The 18,159-nt window shown below is 47.6% G+C and overlaps 1 protein-coding gene across 1 annotated transcript; it reads left to right on the top strand.

The window, feature by feature from the left end:
* The first annotated feature begins 13,346 nt into the window (after positions 1-13,346).
* Positions 13,347-14,858, top strand: LOC136514035 (transcription factor MYB2-like). Its single transcript, XM_066508015.1, has one exon. It carries the CDS (start codon positions 13,417-13,419, stop codon positions 14,500-14,502), a length of 1,086 nt encoding a protein of 361 aa, XP_066364112.1. The 5' UTR covers positions 13,347-13,416; the 3' UTR covers positions 14,503-14,858.
* Positions 14,859-18,159: the final 3,301 nt, after the last annotated feature.

Below are 18,159 nucleotides of genomic sequence, written 5' to 3'. Positions count from 1 at the left end.
GCAACCTACGGAGATGGGCATCTCCGCTTGTGGACCCTACTCCGCCATCCGAGAAGAGTGCTCTTCTACCAGCCCCGCTGTTGATCTCTAGGAACAACTCATCCAGAGTTGCCACGTGGCTCGGCATCAAGTTCCCTGCGAATATGGCGTAGTATGTTCCCTTGGATGTTGATGAAACTAGACCTGCCGGAGGCACAATGCCCATCTTCTGCATGAGGAGTACCTCGCCCCGCTTAGAGGTCAGTATGTGCGCTAGCGGCTGAGCGGCAATCCATCTGCTCCTAATTAGCAGGGGTTGCCTTGTGGTTGCCTCCCTCTGCTTTGGCGGACTGGCAATTAATGGTGACTGTCGCTTGAGCTGCACCTCCTCGGTGAACCATGCAAGATGCCGCGCAACCTCACATGGCATGGATGTTGCATCGCTGGGAGTGGGCGTGCCCGCCGTGCTCTCATCTGTGATGCTAGGCTGTCCCACCCGTGGTGGCATGAGTTGTGGAAACCCCTGCTCTAGCGACGATAGAGAACGAGTCTGTTGTCCGTTGAGCAGCCGTCGCCGAAGTACGGGTGTCCACCAATGTTGCTTCAACCTCTTAAGGAGCTGCTGCTTCATTAGGCAGACACCCAGGAGCTGGTGTTCCCGCTGGCCGACCCACGACGAGCAAGGCGGTGAGCTCCTCTAGCATCAGGTTGAACGAGATGATCCATGTGAGGAGGTCCGACACTCGTGCACATCGCCAACGCCAGCAGATCTATCTGAGGAAAGCAGAGTGTAGCAGCAGAAGTAGCGGCGATGTCAGCGTGGTTGGTAGGCACACACATGTTGATGTCCATCGCCGGCTTACTCCGCCACCGTCGCCAGCATCGTCGTCATCGGCAGGTGCTGCCGACACCCCCCACGTCCCCCTACGCGGCCCCAACCAAGCTCGATGGACCGCCACATGGCGCGTCCTGGGAGGCCGATGGGTCATCACAAGCAGAGTGGCGTGGCCGGTTGCTACCCTTCACCGCCGACATCGCATTCCTGAACCGCTTGTAGCCCCTAGCGAGGCGATGGAAGCCATGGCAGCATAGACAATGCCTCGGCAGCCGGCAAGTCGCTACTCGGTGTGAGTAGGAGAGACAGTTGAAACACCTGTTTTGAAGCTCTGAGGGGATCCTCCGGGTCTACGGGAGCTGAGGCTCAACCGGTGCAGCGGTAGGTCGCGTCTCCTGCCGAGGTAGGATCTCCCGCCACCCACCAGCATTGGCGATGGAGACCCGTCCGCGTCGGCCGAGGCATTAGCGGGTAGGGACACGACCATCGACTGGCCGAGCAGGTAGGCCGTGCACAAGCTAGGGGCACGGCCGGCTGTGTCTCCTCCATTGTTGCCCAAGTCCCTACCGTCCAGCGTCCACACCGCCACGGCCATGAACTGTGACACGAGTCTAGGCGCGCATTGGGGACATAGGTACCTGCTTCGTAGAGCGCCAAACGGCATCCAGGTAAGATGCAGGGCGGTCATCGTCGAACTCCTCGCCGACATCGTCGTCCACCCACCGACGACTCTTCATGCGCCCACGAAAGGAGTAGTCTTGGTGGAACAGAGCGGCGTTCGGTGAGAGAGAGGAGGCGCTTCGGGAGGCCGGAGGCGCCCACGATGTGCTCGGCGCTCAGCACGCTCCCCCAATCTCATCATGAGTTGCTATGCCGGCCAACAGAGTGGACGTCTGGTGGGGTGACCCACACCCGTGCTCGGAGGTCGTGGCAGCGGCGGCCTCCAGCCTCGATGTACCAGGGGTGGGGTCACACCAGATCTTGCCTCCCCACGAGGCTACATGGAGGGCCCGCCAGCCTGGCCATGGAGTCCACGTCAGGACCACCCGCCAGCAGCTGGAGCGGGCCGCGCTCGCCAGCTACGCCGTCCATGAAGCCGAGGCCGATGCTGGAGGGAAGGCGCCCATTACTGGTCATGCCAGTCGCGGCAACCGATGGCAGCTCCACGGGGCCGTCAGCGGCGGGGACCGGTGCAGCTGGCGGCGGCATGGTGCCTGCTTCCGCGCACGCCTGGAGAGAGGAGGTGGGAAAGGAGAGGGTGGCGGATCTAAGGGAGGGAGGCGAGGTGGAGGAGGCGGCGTCGCACAACGCCGTCGGCGGCGGGGATGCAGCCGCAGAAGCTGGCGGTGGCAGCGGGGTGCCTGCGCCCGCGCCAGCACCGAGTAGGGTTGGGAGGGGAGGAGAGGGAGGCAGATCTAGGGAGAGGCGAGTGGCGGCGCTAGCGCCGGGGCGGTGACGGGCGCCATCGGCGGCGGTAGCTGGGAGAGGTCCAGGGGCGTCGGGCTAGGGTTGGGAGGATTTCTGACCTAGTTTATTTTGACTTACTGCAAAGCAACGCACATGAGATATTTTTACCCGGTCCAGTGATGGATCACTATTATTTTTGGCTTCACCGGCTCTGGTTTCTTTGTGCACCCTAGCAAAAGAACATGAGTGGTTTGGAGCCGTGCCAAATGATACCTTACTTGACTGAATTTCACACACCCCCACCCCACCCCCTATTCCGGCGGCTTTCCCTTTCAGAGTTTTAACTTCCATGAAATCGAAACGCTCCTAACAAATCTCGAATTGTCAAACACATACATTCTGCTGATCACTATCAGCTGATCACATTGAGCTAGCGATCCACAATGCATAAATTCTGATCACCATCTCATCTGACATCTAGATATTGGAACTGTCACACTCCAAACAATTTCAACGCCCTAAGTTGACATTTGTCGATCTATCATCTCGTCACGCATGGGCACGTCACGCCGGCTAGATATCACCACCCCTGCAGCTGACAGATCGATGGATTACTACTCTGCGAGACATCAACGACAACAACACAGTTATAGCTGAGATCTCATCCTCTATTAGTCGATCCACGACGACGACAGATGATGGTATTGGTGAAACACGTGTGGCGAGCAGTACGTGTACGTACACACGCACTGATGGACTGCACTGTTGGTAGTGGAGTGTAAAGAAGACTGACCACTGACGTGCCGCTTCGCTTCACCTTTGCGGGGTTCTATTCTAGCTGTATTAGCCTTTGCCTTTCTGATGCATGATACATCATCTGTCATTCCTCTTGCAGCTTATAGTCGAAGTCGTGTGCTTGTACGTTGTTAGCCTCTTGCCAACCAGCAGAATCAATTACTAATTGTGTGTTTGATTTCAGGAATGAGGTGATTCATTATCCTCTCACTCCTTACTTTTTGTATTTGGTTTGTGGAATAGAATGAGTTGATCAATCACCACATCATTCATCATAAGCTAATAATTAGTATATGCATGAGGAATGGGTTGATTCCACCAAAATCTATAGAATAAACTCATGATACATCAGCTCACGAAGCGGCTGACTCACAGACCAAATATACCGTAAAACCACTGGCGACTCTGAGACGGCGTGCCACAGTAAGCACCACAAGTAGTCCACTACAGAGGCACTTACTTTGCATGCATTTCTTTGTCTCAAGCAGAGCATCCTCTACGATATATCTACAGTACCCTGTACCCCAAAGTCTTTCGACTCGACCAACCATCCTTTTGTGTAGCCGTGTAGGAGGAAAAACAAGTATATCACTGCACTTATAGGGTTGGGTGTATATATATGTGTGTGTGTGTGTGTGTGTACGTGTGGGTGGTAGCACACCGATCGAGCTCCTAGATATGTCCTGGTGGATGAACGCCTACCCAATGATCAGATTCAGTGAGCCAACTGTCCAGTCAACCGAGATTGGTTTCACTTTATCTACACATGCATGTGTTTTAGGTTAGTTATTAATTGTAGTGTATGTGCCTTCTCTTTGGCCAATATGATTTTCTATGTTCAAATATGTTTAAGCTCCCTGTCACTACTACATAACAAATGGTTGGGATCCCAGTGAACCGACAGTGAAGAGCCACGACCCAACAGTGATATAACGTTGCCGATTAGAGCCATGAACTGGCAGTGATAAGTCAAACTGCGGCTCAACCCGGTAGCGGGATAAAGACATCGATCATTGCTAGGTTGTTGATTGACCCGACAATGCAGTGGCTTTCACTAGGCTTTTGCTATATACACTCCCAACTAATCCCATCTATGCTAATGTGCATCAAGCTAGCTACTCGTAGAAAGATTTGTCTGATGCATATTGCATTACCAACAGCCACTGCTTCTTGAGAGCATTTCCCTGCATGTTGTCATCATTTGGAAAGGTGCCGCTTCTAACTATGTTTCGAACTGTATGGTGGTAGGCAAAGTAGACATCTAGATTTTCATAATGTGTGTGGCCTAACATCATGGCATCATGAACAATAGTGAAACCAAAGTCATACTGCTATTCCTGCTTGAGCCTCTACTTCTTCAGAATCCTAACACCAACACCCATTGGTCAACCAATTACCATTACATTGGTTTGTCTCATGTCATCAACAACAAACATACCATTTTAATTTCTAGGTCAAATCAAAACATCTAGAACAAATGTTCATTTGAGTCAAATAGAAGGCTGACTTGATACACTAGAGCGATAAATAAATCTAATTAATGGTCTTAGTTGGATTGTACCATCCGACACTGGTCAACGAGTTAGCCTGGATCAAAGCATGCAGAAGCTGCTAGAGTTGCAGGGATCGGACTACTAAACAGGGCATGCAATTGAGTTGAATCCAGTGCACAACACGACATAGAAATAATTTAATCCTACCTGACTGGTCAAAATATTGTATAAAAACAAGATGGGAGGAATTATAGTGGAGGATTAAACAATTGCAAAGGCTAGCTTTTCCCTTGGCATCGTTTCAGAATTAATGGATCATGGGATCAGCTTAGTCAAGGTGGCTGCAACTCACATGCTTAATCATTTGCAATAGTTAATTTGATGAACTCAATGGCCCACGAGTTTAACGTTCAATGTTGCAATTTAAAAAGATTATGAGCAAGGGAGCTCATCAGGAAGTAGTCAGCTATATATAGGATATGACAAAGTTGGCTGCAAGCATTTGTTTTAATTGTATATTACTTTGTTTCAGTAACATGGGTCCATCCAAAGGAACATTTTTTATGTTCTTGCTGTTGGGGCATCTTTGTGTACCTTTCTCTTTCAGTGTCATACTGATCCAAGTATATAGTACAGGGGATGAAGCCCATTTTCTCCCCTCCATTTGGCAATAAAAAACCAAAGAAAAGATTGGGTTACTTTCACCTTCATTCTCCGTCCATGGATCTCATAAAAATTCTGTGAACACTATTAAAGTATGTGCAACCGACTTTTCTAGAAGATTTAGCACTGTTTTACTTAAACTGTTTATTCTTTTTGCATCAATTTTGTTGAATAGATCGATGTACCGTCAGCAGTTTTTGTACAGTCAGGGAGCACAATAATATGTGAGGGGCCACGTCTCGGAGTAATTATATCAGCATACCATATGCATGCTTTCATTCATTCTTTTTCTAATCGTTCTAAAAATATGTGCTGCCACCAAGTTTTCTATACATACTGTATGACATTAACCACTGGTTTACATGAAAGGTATATTAATTCTATTATTTTTATTAGTTCTTTTTGTACCACTATGCCTTGAATAGTTTTTTGTATAAATCAATAGTGAAAAGTGGTTGAAGATGTTATGTTCGTTCAAATGTCCAAATTAAAATGAGGAATAGAATTAACTGGTGAATTATGTCCCCTATATGGATGCCATGGACCACTCATGCAGAGTTTAAGTCCAAATTTGACAAGTATGAAAGTGTGAACCTAATAAACTAGTAGTATAAATCAAATTGAGTCCAAAGTACAACTGCCCCTCTGAATGGAATAAAAAAGTTGGTCCCTAGCTATAAAAGCTTTTTACTTGTTCTACCCTTGTCATCATCAATAAACTAATAACATATCATGTGGATCAGTGGAGGATGTGGTCATGGGCAGGAAGAAGTAGAGAAACCACTCTAGCAGTGGACATGACAAAAGGCAAGAGAGAAGCACATACACATGCACTACACCACAGCCCAAAATTAAGTCACTTGGGGGTCGTTAAAAATGCCAATTTAACGTCGGAAGGTTAGACGTTAAAGATTTGTAACATACGGTCGGTCGTTATATCTTGTTTTGGCAATAGACTGTCGGTCGATAATTTCATTTCGTTTCAATGTTGGACGGTCTGTTGTTATATCCTATTTTTAACGACCCACCAAGCGTCGCCACGAACCAACTGCACTCGTGCCTTTCAGATTGCCCAACGTTCTGCCTAACTTTTACATGAACCCACCTGTCAGAAATTTTTTTCCAGCCCACCAACTACTAAAAAAATTCAGCCCGCCAACACTCCGAGCCTATCTATTCCCTCACCCCCAATTTCCCCAAAACTCGCACAAGACTCCACCTCCACCCTGCCGCCGCCGACTCCCTGGGGAAAAAAAACTGCTGCCGCCGGTCCCTGTGCATGCATCTAAGGGACTAAGTAACTATAACTAACTAACTAGTGGCGCCCTAGCTTATTTAAGAGGGTGTTTAGATGATATGATGATGAGCTATATAGTGCCAACCTGAAAAGAGCCCACCTTTGTTGGCAGCTAGGGATCAGATCAGGGGTGGTGAGAGAGGTGCATGCATGCTTAGCAGTAGTAATTGATATTAATGATATGTATATTAGTTTGTCGATCGATTGATCCACTACTGCTCCGGTAGTACGTCATTACATGGACTGGTTCAAGTCTTTTCAGGACCAGCATTGTTTCCTTGAATTTCTAGCAAACCACCATGCACTGAAAATTTGAAACTAACTGATATATATATATATATTTTATTTCTGCTCTTGAATGACCGATCTTACGTACGTTGTTCGCACGTGTTTCACTTGCTCTGAACGAAGTAGCGACCAGGTCAGTATAATTTCAATGATTATTTTGCCTCACGCCTAGTCTCTGTTGGCCAAATTTGAGAAGATGCATGCATTGCATGGATGCACTCCTTCCTTGCTTCTTGTAGCTATATATGGAAGCTTCATCTTTCGGATTTTACACTCACACGTGATGGTGACCTAGCTACTCCCTTTCACGGGATTTTTTTAATATTTTAATAATAATCGCTTCTATTTTTTTTTTTGTAGATCTGACCCTTTTAGTCGCGTCAGTGCTCCTGGCGCGACTAAATAACGTTGTCGCGCCACATGCATTGGCACGACAGCATCTCCTATGCTAGACGGCGTTTCCGACGTGGGAAACCTCATTACGCCACTCCCGTTGGCGCGACAGTATTGTTTTGTCGCGCCACCGAGAGTGGTTTTGACAAGATTGAAACTTAGAAAAATCATAACTTTTTGATATGACGTTGGATGAAGATCATGAACTTTAATGAAAATTGTAGATCTCGATGTGATCTACAACTTTCTAGTTTTGAGTTTTTTTACATTTAAGGACGTTAAGATGCTCAAAACAACAATGTAAAATTTCAGAAACATAATAATCACGTAATAGTGCTTGTTGTATTAGAAAAATAATATCTTTTAAATGAAGATACATTTTACATCAAAGTTGTAACTCTCAGTGAGATCTACAACTTTATAGTTTGCGTTTTTACATTGAAGGTTGTTAAGATGCTCGAAAAATAATATTAAATTTTAGCAGCATAGCAATTGCGTACTAACGCTTGTCGTATTAGAAAAATAATATCATTTTTGTATGGTGTCAAATGAATATACATTTTATATTAAAGTTGTAGCTCTCAATGAGATATCAAATGAAGATGCTTTACTGATTTTTTTTCTTGATATTTCTGTACATGCCGATGCACGTACCAGTCCAGCTATGCACGTTGACACGTTGGTCATATGCGCGCAGTGCATGTATGTGTCCTGGCAGCACGTTTACACTGCGTGGAATACGTACAAGAGGGTGCGCGTTGGGCAATAGTATGTTGTATCACCATATATCTTATATCATCAGTGACATATATAAGTGATAAAGATAGCTCCAGACTGAACCTGGCCGTATGACATATAAGCACCCACGTACGGACGCTCGCTCACGTGCGAAATTCTTATTGGTGTCGGTTGAAACGTTGAAAGCTAGGGATCGAAATGCATGTAGAGAGGATCGGAGACGAAAGGAGTGATGTGATTTGGAAATCAGGTAGTCTCAGACTGGATTAAATTTGACCTCGCGTGCACAAATTACGTACTCACAAACGTACGTACGTGTCTGAACATATATTTCGTTGCAAGGACAGTGCACCTTATTTCCTGTTTAATTCCTCACTTGTTTTTGGCAAATACTGTCGTTGAGTTTTTAAACTACTGCACGAAAATAAGCGAGAACAATTAACATAGTATTGTAGTTGAGTTGATTAGGGTACTTGATTTCAAATCTTAGGGTACTTGCCCTTTTCTATATCATTTTACAAAAAAAAAACATTTAGTAGAAGATCAATGGCACGCCCATCGATAGCGTGGCGTGTGTGGCGACTTCATTAATCTCAAAATCTAAAGCTCATTGGTCCTCAAAGGTGTGTTCATACCCCACGAGTTCAGAAGTGTCTGTTGGAGGAGTCTAAGGCCCTATTTGGAACCGTGGCCTCTGACCGCGCGGTGCGGTGTAGCTCATTCGTGGCTCCGTAGCCACGATAAGAGGAATCAGTGATGTGTAGTTCATTTCCTATTTTTTTCTCCTCACGGGTGGTCGGCAAAATCACGGTCACCGCGAGGGTTTGGCGGGATTCTTCGATTCCTGTCGCCACCATCGCGAAATAAGTAGATCCAAACAGGGCCTAAAAATGTAATCTTGTCTACGTTGGTTTGAAGTTTGAACAAGGTTGCTCCAATTTAGAGCCTGATGAGATTAGCTTCTACATGGCTTTTCGAAGGATCACTGTGTTTTTATTAAGAAAAAACAAACTAGTTTGCCTGTTATCACATTGAACAAAAATCACCACAGCTAGTTTGGGCTAATTTTTAGTTTCACCTAATAACTAGCCCCTAGCTGATCAAACAGGCCCTAAGTGTGCCTCTGATGCAAAACATGTGTTCTGTATTTCTATTTAGGCCCTGTTTAGATCCCACCCAAAATCCAAAATTTTTCAAGATTTCTCGTCACATCAAATCTTGCGGCACATGTATGGAGCATTAAATGTAGGTAAAAAGAATAACTAATTGCACAGTTTGCCCGTAATTGGCGAGACGAATCTTTTAAGCCTAAATAGTCCATAATTGGACAATTTTTGCCAAATACAAACGAAAGTGCTACAGTAGCCAAAAGCCAAAAATTTTCGCATCTAAACGGGGCCTTAGAAGAAAACACACTGGTGCACCTGCGATTCAAAAGAGAAGCAATCATATAGGAAAATAAATACAGCAGTAGTGCAAAACTGTGCACATAAAAAAGGATCTTTGAATAAAGAACATTATTAAGCTACAAGTTGATCTCTCTGACGAAAAGCAGGATTCATTAAATGGCTGTTAGTAGTATATCTTGTTGATTCGACTTTTGAATTCATAGGGAGCATGGAAGCCTGTTCGCTCGGTCATTTCAGCCAGCCAACAGTGTTTTCCTCTCACAATAAACCAATATTAATCAGACTTATCAGCCCAGAAACCAACCAACGAACGTACCGTCGATCTACTTTTGAATTCATACGGCGGAGGAACAAGTTCTGGTCCTGTTCAAAGATGCCCCGGGACCGGTCTATGCATATGCATGTAACGATGATCCGACCGGATCAGTTCGTCCTTACCCCATAGCTTGTCTTTCGGCAATCGAACCCACCGATTAATGATCTCCTCGTAGACGACGACGGTAGCACCTCGATCTGTAATCATCTTACCTTGAGAACTATAATAATTAATTGTAATATATTATACATACAAGGCCCACAAATCGTTGTAGATTTTATTTGGTAACGAAGGAATCCAAGAGAATAAAACTCAAAAAGATACCTTCGTAAAAAAAAGTCATTCTAGGTTTGAACTAAGTTAAACTTATTTGGTTTGACTAGATTTATAGAAGAATATTATCAATCCTAAATATGTTCTATGATTTATCTGATTAATGAGTAAGTGTGAATGACTTAATGGTTTGACTGCTACATGGTATTTTTCAAGTGGAGTCAGATTCAATTTCTAGAGTCAGTTGTTCAAAGTGCCTTTAGCCGGGGTCTCTAAAAACAAAATATTTCTAAAGACGGTCTGCAACTGGACCTAGAAATGGATTTCTAAAAATTGAAAGTCATCAATAAAATAGCAATTCTTTCAATATGAGGATAATCCCACTAGCCAAGCAGTATGGACGCACGTCCAACACTACTGCGGGAAGGGCTTTCCTAGGCGGGCAAAGCCGCATTTCCCAGGAGGGCAACACAAACGCCTGCATCACAAGGTCTGCGGAAATCGAAATTTGTGGAGGCGGACAGTTTACCCGGTTGCGAAAATCGAAATTTATGGAGGCGAAAATGAATCACAAAAAACAAAAAAAAAACTGGTGAGCCCGAGCCTGAGCCCAAGCCCACCAACGTGGCCTCCCCTGCCGCATCACGCCGCCGCTGGCGCCTGGATCTCGCGGAAGAGCTGCTGCTGCCGGATCTGCACGTTGTTGGATCCGCTGGAAGGAGCACCACGCTGCCGGCATCTGCCGGGAGGAGCCCCGCGCCGTCGGGATCCGCCACGCGCCGCCGAGATCCACAGGGAGGAAGAGGAAGTGAGGGTGCTGCTCCTGTCGGGTCGCTGGGATCCACCCCACGCCGCCGGGATTCGCTGGGATCTGGCTCGCCGCCGCCTGGTGGACATCGGGCACGCCGGATCTGAGGGAGAAGAGCGTGGCCGTTGCTCGGAGGGGCGCTGCCGCCGCTGCCTGATCGGGTGGGGAAGGGGCGCCACCGCCGTGCTCTTTGTGGAGGAGTGGTGCCGCCGCCGTGCTCGGGTGGAGGGGTGCCACCACCGCTGCCTACACTACTACGCAACGCGACCGCGTGAGCTCCCCTGTCGGGCACTGGTCATGTGAGATGGGGGGGGGCGCCATCGGCTGTGGGGGAGTGGGGAGAGGAATGAACTCAAAAGAAACCCCAAGTCCAGCTTATATATGAGCTTGGTAGAACCGTAGAAGGATAGATATAGGCTTTGCCTAGGCTCAGAGCTGGGCCAGTATTTTTGGAGGCGGACCTTATAGTGGGATGCCTGGGAAAATGTATTTATACGGAGGTGGGTGTCTTAGGACAACCGCCGATAACCGCCTCTGAAAATAAATTATTGTTTGAGGCGGTTGTCTTAAGACGGCCGCCTTGTAAATTCATTTTCGGAGGCAGACATTTCCTGACCACCTCCGTAAATAAAACGACTGTATCCATAAATCGATTTTGTGAGGCAATCTTTTTTGGTGCCTTCGTAAATAAAACAACCGCCTACGTTAATTGTCGGGCATTTTGCTAAGCGCTTGGATTTTATGACCGCCTCAGTTATTGTTTGCGCAGTGTCTCGTAAAATCATTTTTGTAGTAGTGCAGGGTATACGTATGAGCCTTAAGACACCGATCGATTTGAAGCTTCTAACTAAGGATGTTGCGATGATGAACTAAGTGTGCGCCGGCACCAGAGCCCAGAGCCCAGGCGGGCGCCCAGGGTCGCCGGAAGGAGCACCACGCTGCCGGCATCCTCCGGGAGGAGCCCCGCGCCGTCGGGATCTGCCACGCGCCGCTGAGATCCACAGGGAGGAAGAGGAAGAGAGGGTGCTGCTCCTATCGGGTCGCTGGGATCCACCCCACGCCGCTGGGATTCGCTGGGATTCGGCTCGCCGCCGCCTGATGGACATCGGGCTCACCGGATCTGAGGGAGAAGAACGTGGCCGCTGCTCGGAGGGGTGCCGCCGCCGCTGCCTGCTAGGGTGGGCGAGGGGCGCCACCGCCGTGCTCTTTGTGGAGGAGTGGTGCAGTAGCCGTGCTCAGGTGGAGGGGTGCCACCACCGCTGCCTACACTACTACGCAACGCGACCGCGTGAGCTCCCCCGTCGGCCACCGGTCATGCGACATTGGAGTGGAGGGAGGGAGGGAAGGGGAGAGAGAGTGGGGGGGGGGAGAGGGCACCATCGGCTATGGGGGAGTGGGGAGAGGAATGAACTCAAAAGAAACCCCAAGTCCAGCTTATATATGAGCCTGGTAGAACCGTAGAAGGATAGATATGGGCTTTGCCTAGGCTTGGAGCTGGGCCAGTATTTTTGGAGACGGGCCTTATAGTGGGACGCCTGGGAAAATGTATTTATACTGAGGCGGGTGCCTTAGGACAACCGCCGATAACCGCCTCTGAAAATAGACTATTGTTGGAGGCGGTTGTCTGAAGACGGTCGTCTTGTAAATTCATTTTCGGAGGCAGACATTTCCTGACCACCTCCGTAAATAAAACGACCATATCCATAAATCGATTTTGTGAGGCGGTCTTTTTTTGGTGCTTCCGTAAATAAAACAACCGCCTCCGTTAATCGTCGGGTATTTTGCGAAGCGGTTGGATTTTATGACCGCCTCAGTTATTGTTTGTGCAGTGTCCCGTAAAATCATTTTTGTAGTAGTACAAGGTATACATATGAGCCTTAAGACACCGATCGATTTGAAGCTTCTAACTAAGGATGTTGCGATGATGGACTAAGTGTGCGCCGGTACCAGAGCCCAGAGCCCAGGCGGGCGCCCAGGGTCGCCGGACCTTGGGTCCACTACTAGAAAATCCTAATAATTCCTAAATCTATCTTGTAGTAGTACTAACTATTGGAATCAAAATAATTCCTAACATCATCTTAAAGTAGTACTAACTATACTAATATAAAAGAAATCAGCAGAGCAAACCGATCATAGTTCAGTTGGTTGATTTTTTTGTGGTATTATTCACATGAATTTAAATGCTCAACTTAACCTGAGTGTCTCCAGATTTGAATGGGACATATCACATATTCATCCATACAATAGACGACGCTGCATCCTGACGAAGAGACAAAAAGAAATAAAGAAAGAAAAAGGCGCAGAGGACAGGACACGACAGGAATAGGAGACGCAACGCAACCAAACTTGTGGTGGTGGCGAGTGGCGACCGGCGACCGGCGAGGCAGCAGCCAGCAGCTGACGGGGGCCGAGTCGTCGTCGTCAACGGTCAGAGGTCGCAACCTGTTTCATTTCCTTGCTCCGGTCGAATTGTTTAGTACGGCGACACGCGAACACGCACACGCACTCCGATCCGTCGTCCTCACATCGTCGTCAGCTGGCAGGTCGAGCTATATAAACCCCCTCCTCCTCCCGGTCTCCCCGTCGTCTGTCTCGATCCTCCTCGATCAACCCCTCAACTCTCACTCCATCATCGGCTGATCGTCACTTTTTTCTTGCTCTTCTCCACCGCAGCTCATCGAGCTAACTCATCACCTCATCCGATCCACCACTGGCAAGCAACATGGACATGGCCATGGCCTTGGTGGCGGGCTTGGAGGACCTGGACCAGGTGATGCTGGCCATGAGCCCCGGCAGCTCGGCGACGTCCTCCGCGCCTGCCGCCGCCGCAGCACCAGCCGCCCCAGGTGGCGGCAGTAGCAAAGACGACGAGGCCGCCGCCGACCTCCGGAGGGGCCCCTGGACGGTGGACGAGGACATCCTGCTCGTGAACTACATCGCCGCCCACGGCGAGGGCCGCTGGAACTCGCTCGCCCGCTCCGCGGGCCTGAAGCGCACGGGCAAGAGCTGCCGCCTCCGGTGGCTCAACTACCTGCGGCCCGACGTGCGGCGGGGCAACATCACCGCGAAGGAGCAGCTGCTGATCCTGGACCTGCACTCGCGCTGGGGCAACCGCTGGTCCAAGATCGCGCAGCAGCTCCCCGGGCGCACGGACAACGAGATCAAGAACTACTGGCGCACCCGAGTGCAGAAGCACGCCAGGCACCTCCGCTGCGACGTCAACAGCGCCAGCTTCCGCCACGTCGTGCGCCACGTCTGGATGCCTCGCCTCCGAGAGCGCGTCCAGGCCGACGCCAGATATGGCGGCATACAGGCTCCGCCGGCGACCACCACGGCCAGCGCGCCACCTGCGTGTTATAACTACTACGGAAGCCAACACCTTGTGCACCAGCAAGGCGAGGCGGCGGCGAGCGAAGCTGACCACCATCACCACCAATACTACAGCGAGCCAGCAGGCCAGATGGCGGCGACGGCCACGGCCCTGAGCCCCGACGACGCCTCCAGCATGCTGCGGCCGTCGTCGCTCACGGCGGACGACGCATCGCATTACACTGCTGCAGCTTACACCTCGGCGGCCAGTGCAGCGACCCCGACCAACGACCAAAGCTGCAGGCCAACCACGACTGACGACGACAACGTGTTCACCGGGACAACCTGGTCGGAGCTTCTCGCCACCGCCACCGCCACCGGCGGCCCTGACAACGACTCCAGCTCCATGTCCATGATCGACCTGCCGGACTTTGGGTTCGGGGATCTCGAGGACAGCCTCTGGAGCCTGGACGACCTTTGCTTACAGCAGCTGTGCTGAGCTCACCTGTGCGCTGATGCATACCATCACCAACCATGCATGCATAATGCATGCAGATGCAGCAAGGAGTAGTCGACAAGCAGTCAGAAGTCACTGATTTGAGTGAGAGGGACACATGCACACAGCATATACACATGTGGAATATTGTCGGAGAAAACATATATACAAGACAAGGAGCACACTCACGGCAGCAAAGAAACTACTATATATACTTCATAGCTACTTAGCTAGATTGGTCTATGTTAGTATGATGACCAACTCGAAACATGTGCATAAATATATATGTCCGCTAGTTAGTTTTCACTTACTAGGAGTCTAGATTCTAGAAGGTTTTGTATGTCTTCAGCGGCTTCAGTTTTGCGTGCGTCCATATAGAGTTTGCAAATTTTGCATCCATTTCAGAAACTCCTCAACTGTAAAGAAATTCATTGTATGTACTTGGGGCTTATGTGGTGTGATGCACTTCTCCCTACTCCCTAGTGTTTCTCTACTTTCTTGCAATTTAATGTAAGGTGCTTTTGCGTTTCTGAAAAAAAAAACTAGGGTGGTCAACAAAATGTTAATTTCTAGAAAACATAATTATTCAAAGGAATTTTATACTGTATATATATAACAGTATTTTTCACAATGAGTACAATATGATCAAACTTATGTTGTCTATCTATGCAACTTTCAAACACAGGTCACTACTGGTCAAAAGGTTAGAAATTATTAAAAAAACAACAGATAAGTACAAATCCTATTCGAAAGTAGTTCTTAATAGTTGTCCCTATCTGCAGCCAGGAGTACTGAAAGACCTTTTATTTACCTTGCGTGGTTGTGTAAGGTCCCTAGCATTTTGCGCACTACGGGATACAGTCATTTCGCCGAGTGCTAGGGGCACTCGGCAATGGCCCAAAAACACTCGGCATACAACACACGGTATTTTTTTGTCGGCAAACAACTATTTGCCGAGTGCTTTTTGTCGGGCACTCGGCAAAATGAAAATGCGAAAAAACCCAAAAATAGTAGCAAAATTTTTCAAAATTTTTTTCGGGGGAGGCCGCCACCAGCCAACGCCTGCCTGTCTTCACCCCCTCGCATGTCTGCTGGTCTACCACTGCACTACACTGTCATTGGTGTCTAGATTCCGTTATCTATCCTCATATATTATACTAAACCGAGAGTAAATTACTTGTTTGAGGCCCTAAACGAATTCAAATTAAAAAGTGGTCAACTACAAAGTTTCATAACTTATCGAGATCTACAATTTTCATTTAGGAAGTTTTTCCATCCGAGGTCGTTTGAAAAATTCGAATTTCAAATTTAAGAGATTCAAACGTAGTTTTGCATGATAAGATGATTTCAAATCAAAAAGTTGTCAACTACATAGTTTCATAACTTTTGGAGATCTACAATTTTCATTTAGGAAGTTTTTCCATCCGAGGTCTTTTGAAAAATTCAAATTTTAAAATTTTCAAATTCAAACGTCGTTTTTGCAAGACAAGATGATTTCAAATCAAAATGTTGCCAACTACAAAATTTCATAACTTCTCAAGATCTACAAAATTTATTTTGGTCATTTGTTCATCCGACATAGTGGTAGTAACATTGTTCACAAATCTTATATATCTCTCTTCTACTTTCATGAAACTAATATGAGAGATATGAGATATGTAGATTTTATGAACAACATTATTGTCGCTTTGTCAAATGAAGAAATGACAAAAATAAACTTTGTAGATCTTGAGAAGTTATACAACTTTGTAGTTGAAAAGTTTTTCATTTGAATTCATTTAGGGCCTCAAAAATTGCTTTGAAAAACTGATTTGCCGAGGGACAAAAAAATGCACACGACAAAATGCCTCTTTGCCGAGTGCCAAAACAAAGGCACTCGGCAAAATAAATCTTTGCCGAGTGCCAGAAAAAAGGCACTCGGCAAAGACGCATTTTGCCGTGTGCCGAAAATAGCACTCGGCAAAATACATCTTTGCCGAGTGCTAGAAAAAGGCACTCGGCAAAGACGTATTTTGTCGAGTGTTTTTTTTTCTGAGTGTTTTTTATTTGGCACTTGACAAAGATCGTCTTTGCCGAGTGCCCGATTAAAATACACTCGGCAAAGCCTCCGGCACTCAGCAAAGTGCCGGTTTCCGGTAGTGGCGGGTCGGTCGGGCCAAAAAAGGTTCAGTTATTTTGGACCAAAATAATCTCACCCATGACCGTCTCACTGAACGACTTAGGGCCGAATTCAGGCCGGGCTGTTAAAATAACTAAAATAAATATTTTGGGCCGGACTTGGGCTGAGAAACATTTTTCTGGCAGCAAAACCTATGCCTAGGCTCTATCCAGAAAGGTTCATGGGTCAGCCAAAACCCAATGGGCTCAGGCCGGGCCAGGCTGGGCTCAATTTGGTCAGGTCTACCTCCCCCTGGCCCCTACACGCTTGGATTTCTTCTTACACATCTCTTGTGGTGAAGTTTTTTCACTAGAATCTTACTACTACTAATTATATGTCTCAATTCAGTATCCATGTTAATTCTCGGGATACACAATAGGAAACAAACATAGACAAAGCATTTAATTTGGAAGACTTTGATCATCACGCTTGCGCATCGCCTGAGCCCGCTCGCTTCGCCTCTTGTAGCCGTAGTTGCACGTGCGCGCTGTCCCTGTCGTGGCGGCTCGCCATGGCCGCGGCGAGCGACCTCACCATGGCCAGAGCACCCCAGAGCAGCTCCTGCCCTCCAACTTGTTGTTTACGCTTCCTTGCGGCTCGGTGATGCTCACCGACTTGTTGGTTTTCTCAGGCACCCGCTTAATCCACCAGAACGCAATCTTGCAGCCGTGTTCGCACCTCCGCCGTCATTCTCCTCGATGGCAGCCACCTCCGCTCCACCTTTGCCACCACCAAGCAGCGCTGTGTAATCGCAGTGAGCTCCACGTGCCCTCTGAGCCCTTGGTCGAACCTCTACCGCACCGGAGCGTCGTGTCCGCCGCCGCGCCACCGCACTCCACGCCGCTATGCCGCCATGGCCGTGGCTGAGCACGCTGCAAACCCAAAGTGCTCAACCAATACCCTAGACATGTGCGCAAGGTTGTGGGGGTCTCATAGATGTCCTTCTCGCTGCCCGAGAGCTCGCTGACGGTGAGATATGCCATCGCCCCGCCGGTGTTTCCTTCAGTCAAAGGCGAGCAAGGTCGGTTTGACCTTGGCCCCGCGTGTCAGTGAGAGGGGGTAAGGAAGGGGTGGGTGAGAAAAGTATTTGGCGCAGAAATGATTTTATCCTTTTCATGAAATGCTTATACATGCTAATTCTTGTTTAATTCATAACTATTTATTGGAGCATGATAAAATTATGAAATTTGTTGTGTAGCTTTTTTGTGAGATGCTCTACCATGAAAAAATATGAATTAGTCCTTTTCAGTAGTTTTGGTATGCTCAAAAATTACCTCTTTTAATTATTAAATGGACCTTGCATGATTTTTATAGGTTAAACTAATTATGCTTTAATCATCAAACTTTTTGTGTATGCTTTACATGCTAATACCTGCCCTCACAAAAGGTTTGGTACTGTTTTGACATTTATGAATTGGTTAATTAATTTAAATGTGTTTAAATGCCTTTTCCATGACTAAATAAATACCTAAATGATTTAGATAAATACTTAAATGGCTTTG

The sequence above is a fragment of the Miscanthus floridulus genome, chromosome 16 (genome assembly GCF_019320115.1).
Source record: "Miscanthus floridulus cultivar M001 chromosome 16, ASM1932011v1, whole genome shotgun sequence".
Taxonomy (NCBI): domain Eukaryota; kingdom Viridiplantae; phylum Streptophyta; class Magnoliopsida; order Poales; family Poaceae; genus Miscanthus; species Miscanthus floridulus.
This window is presented reverse-complemented; position numbering and strand designations above follow the sequence as displayed.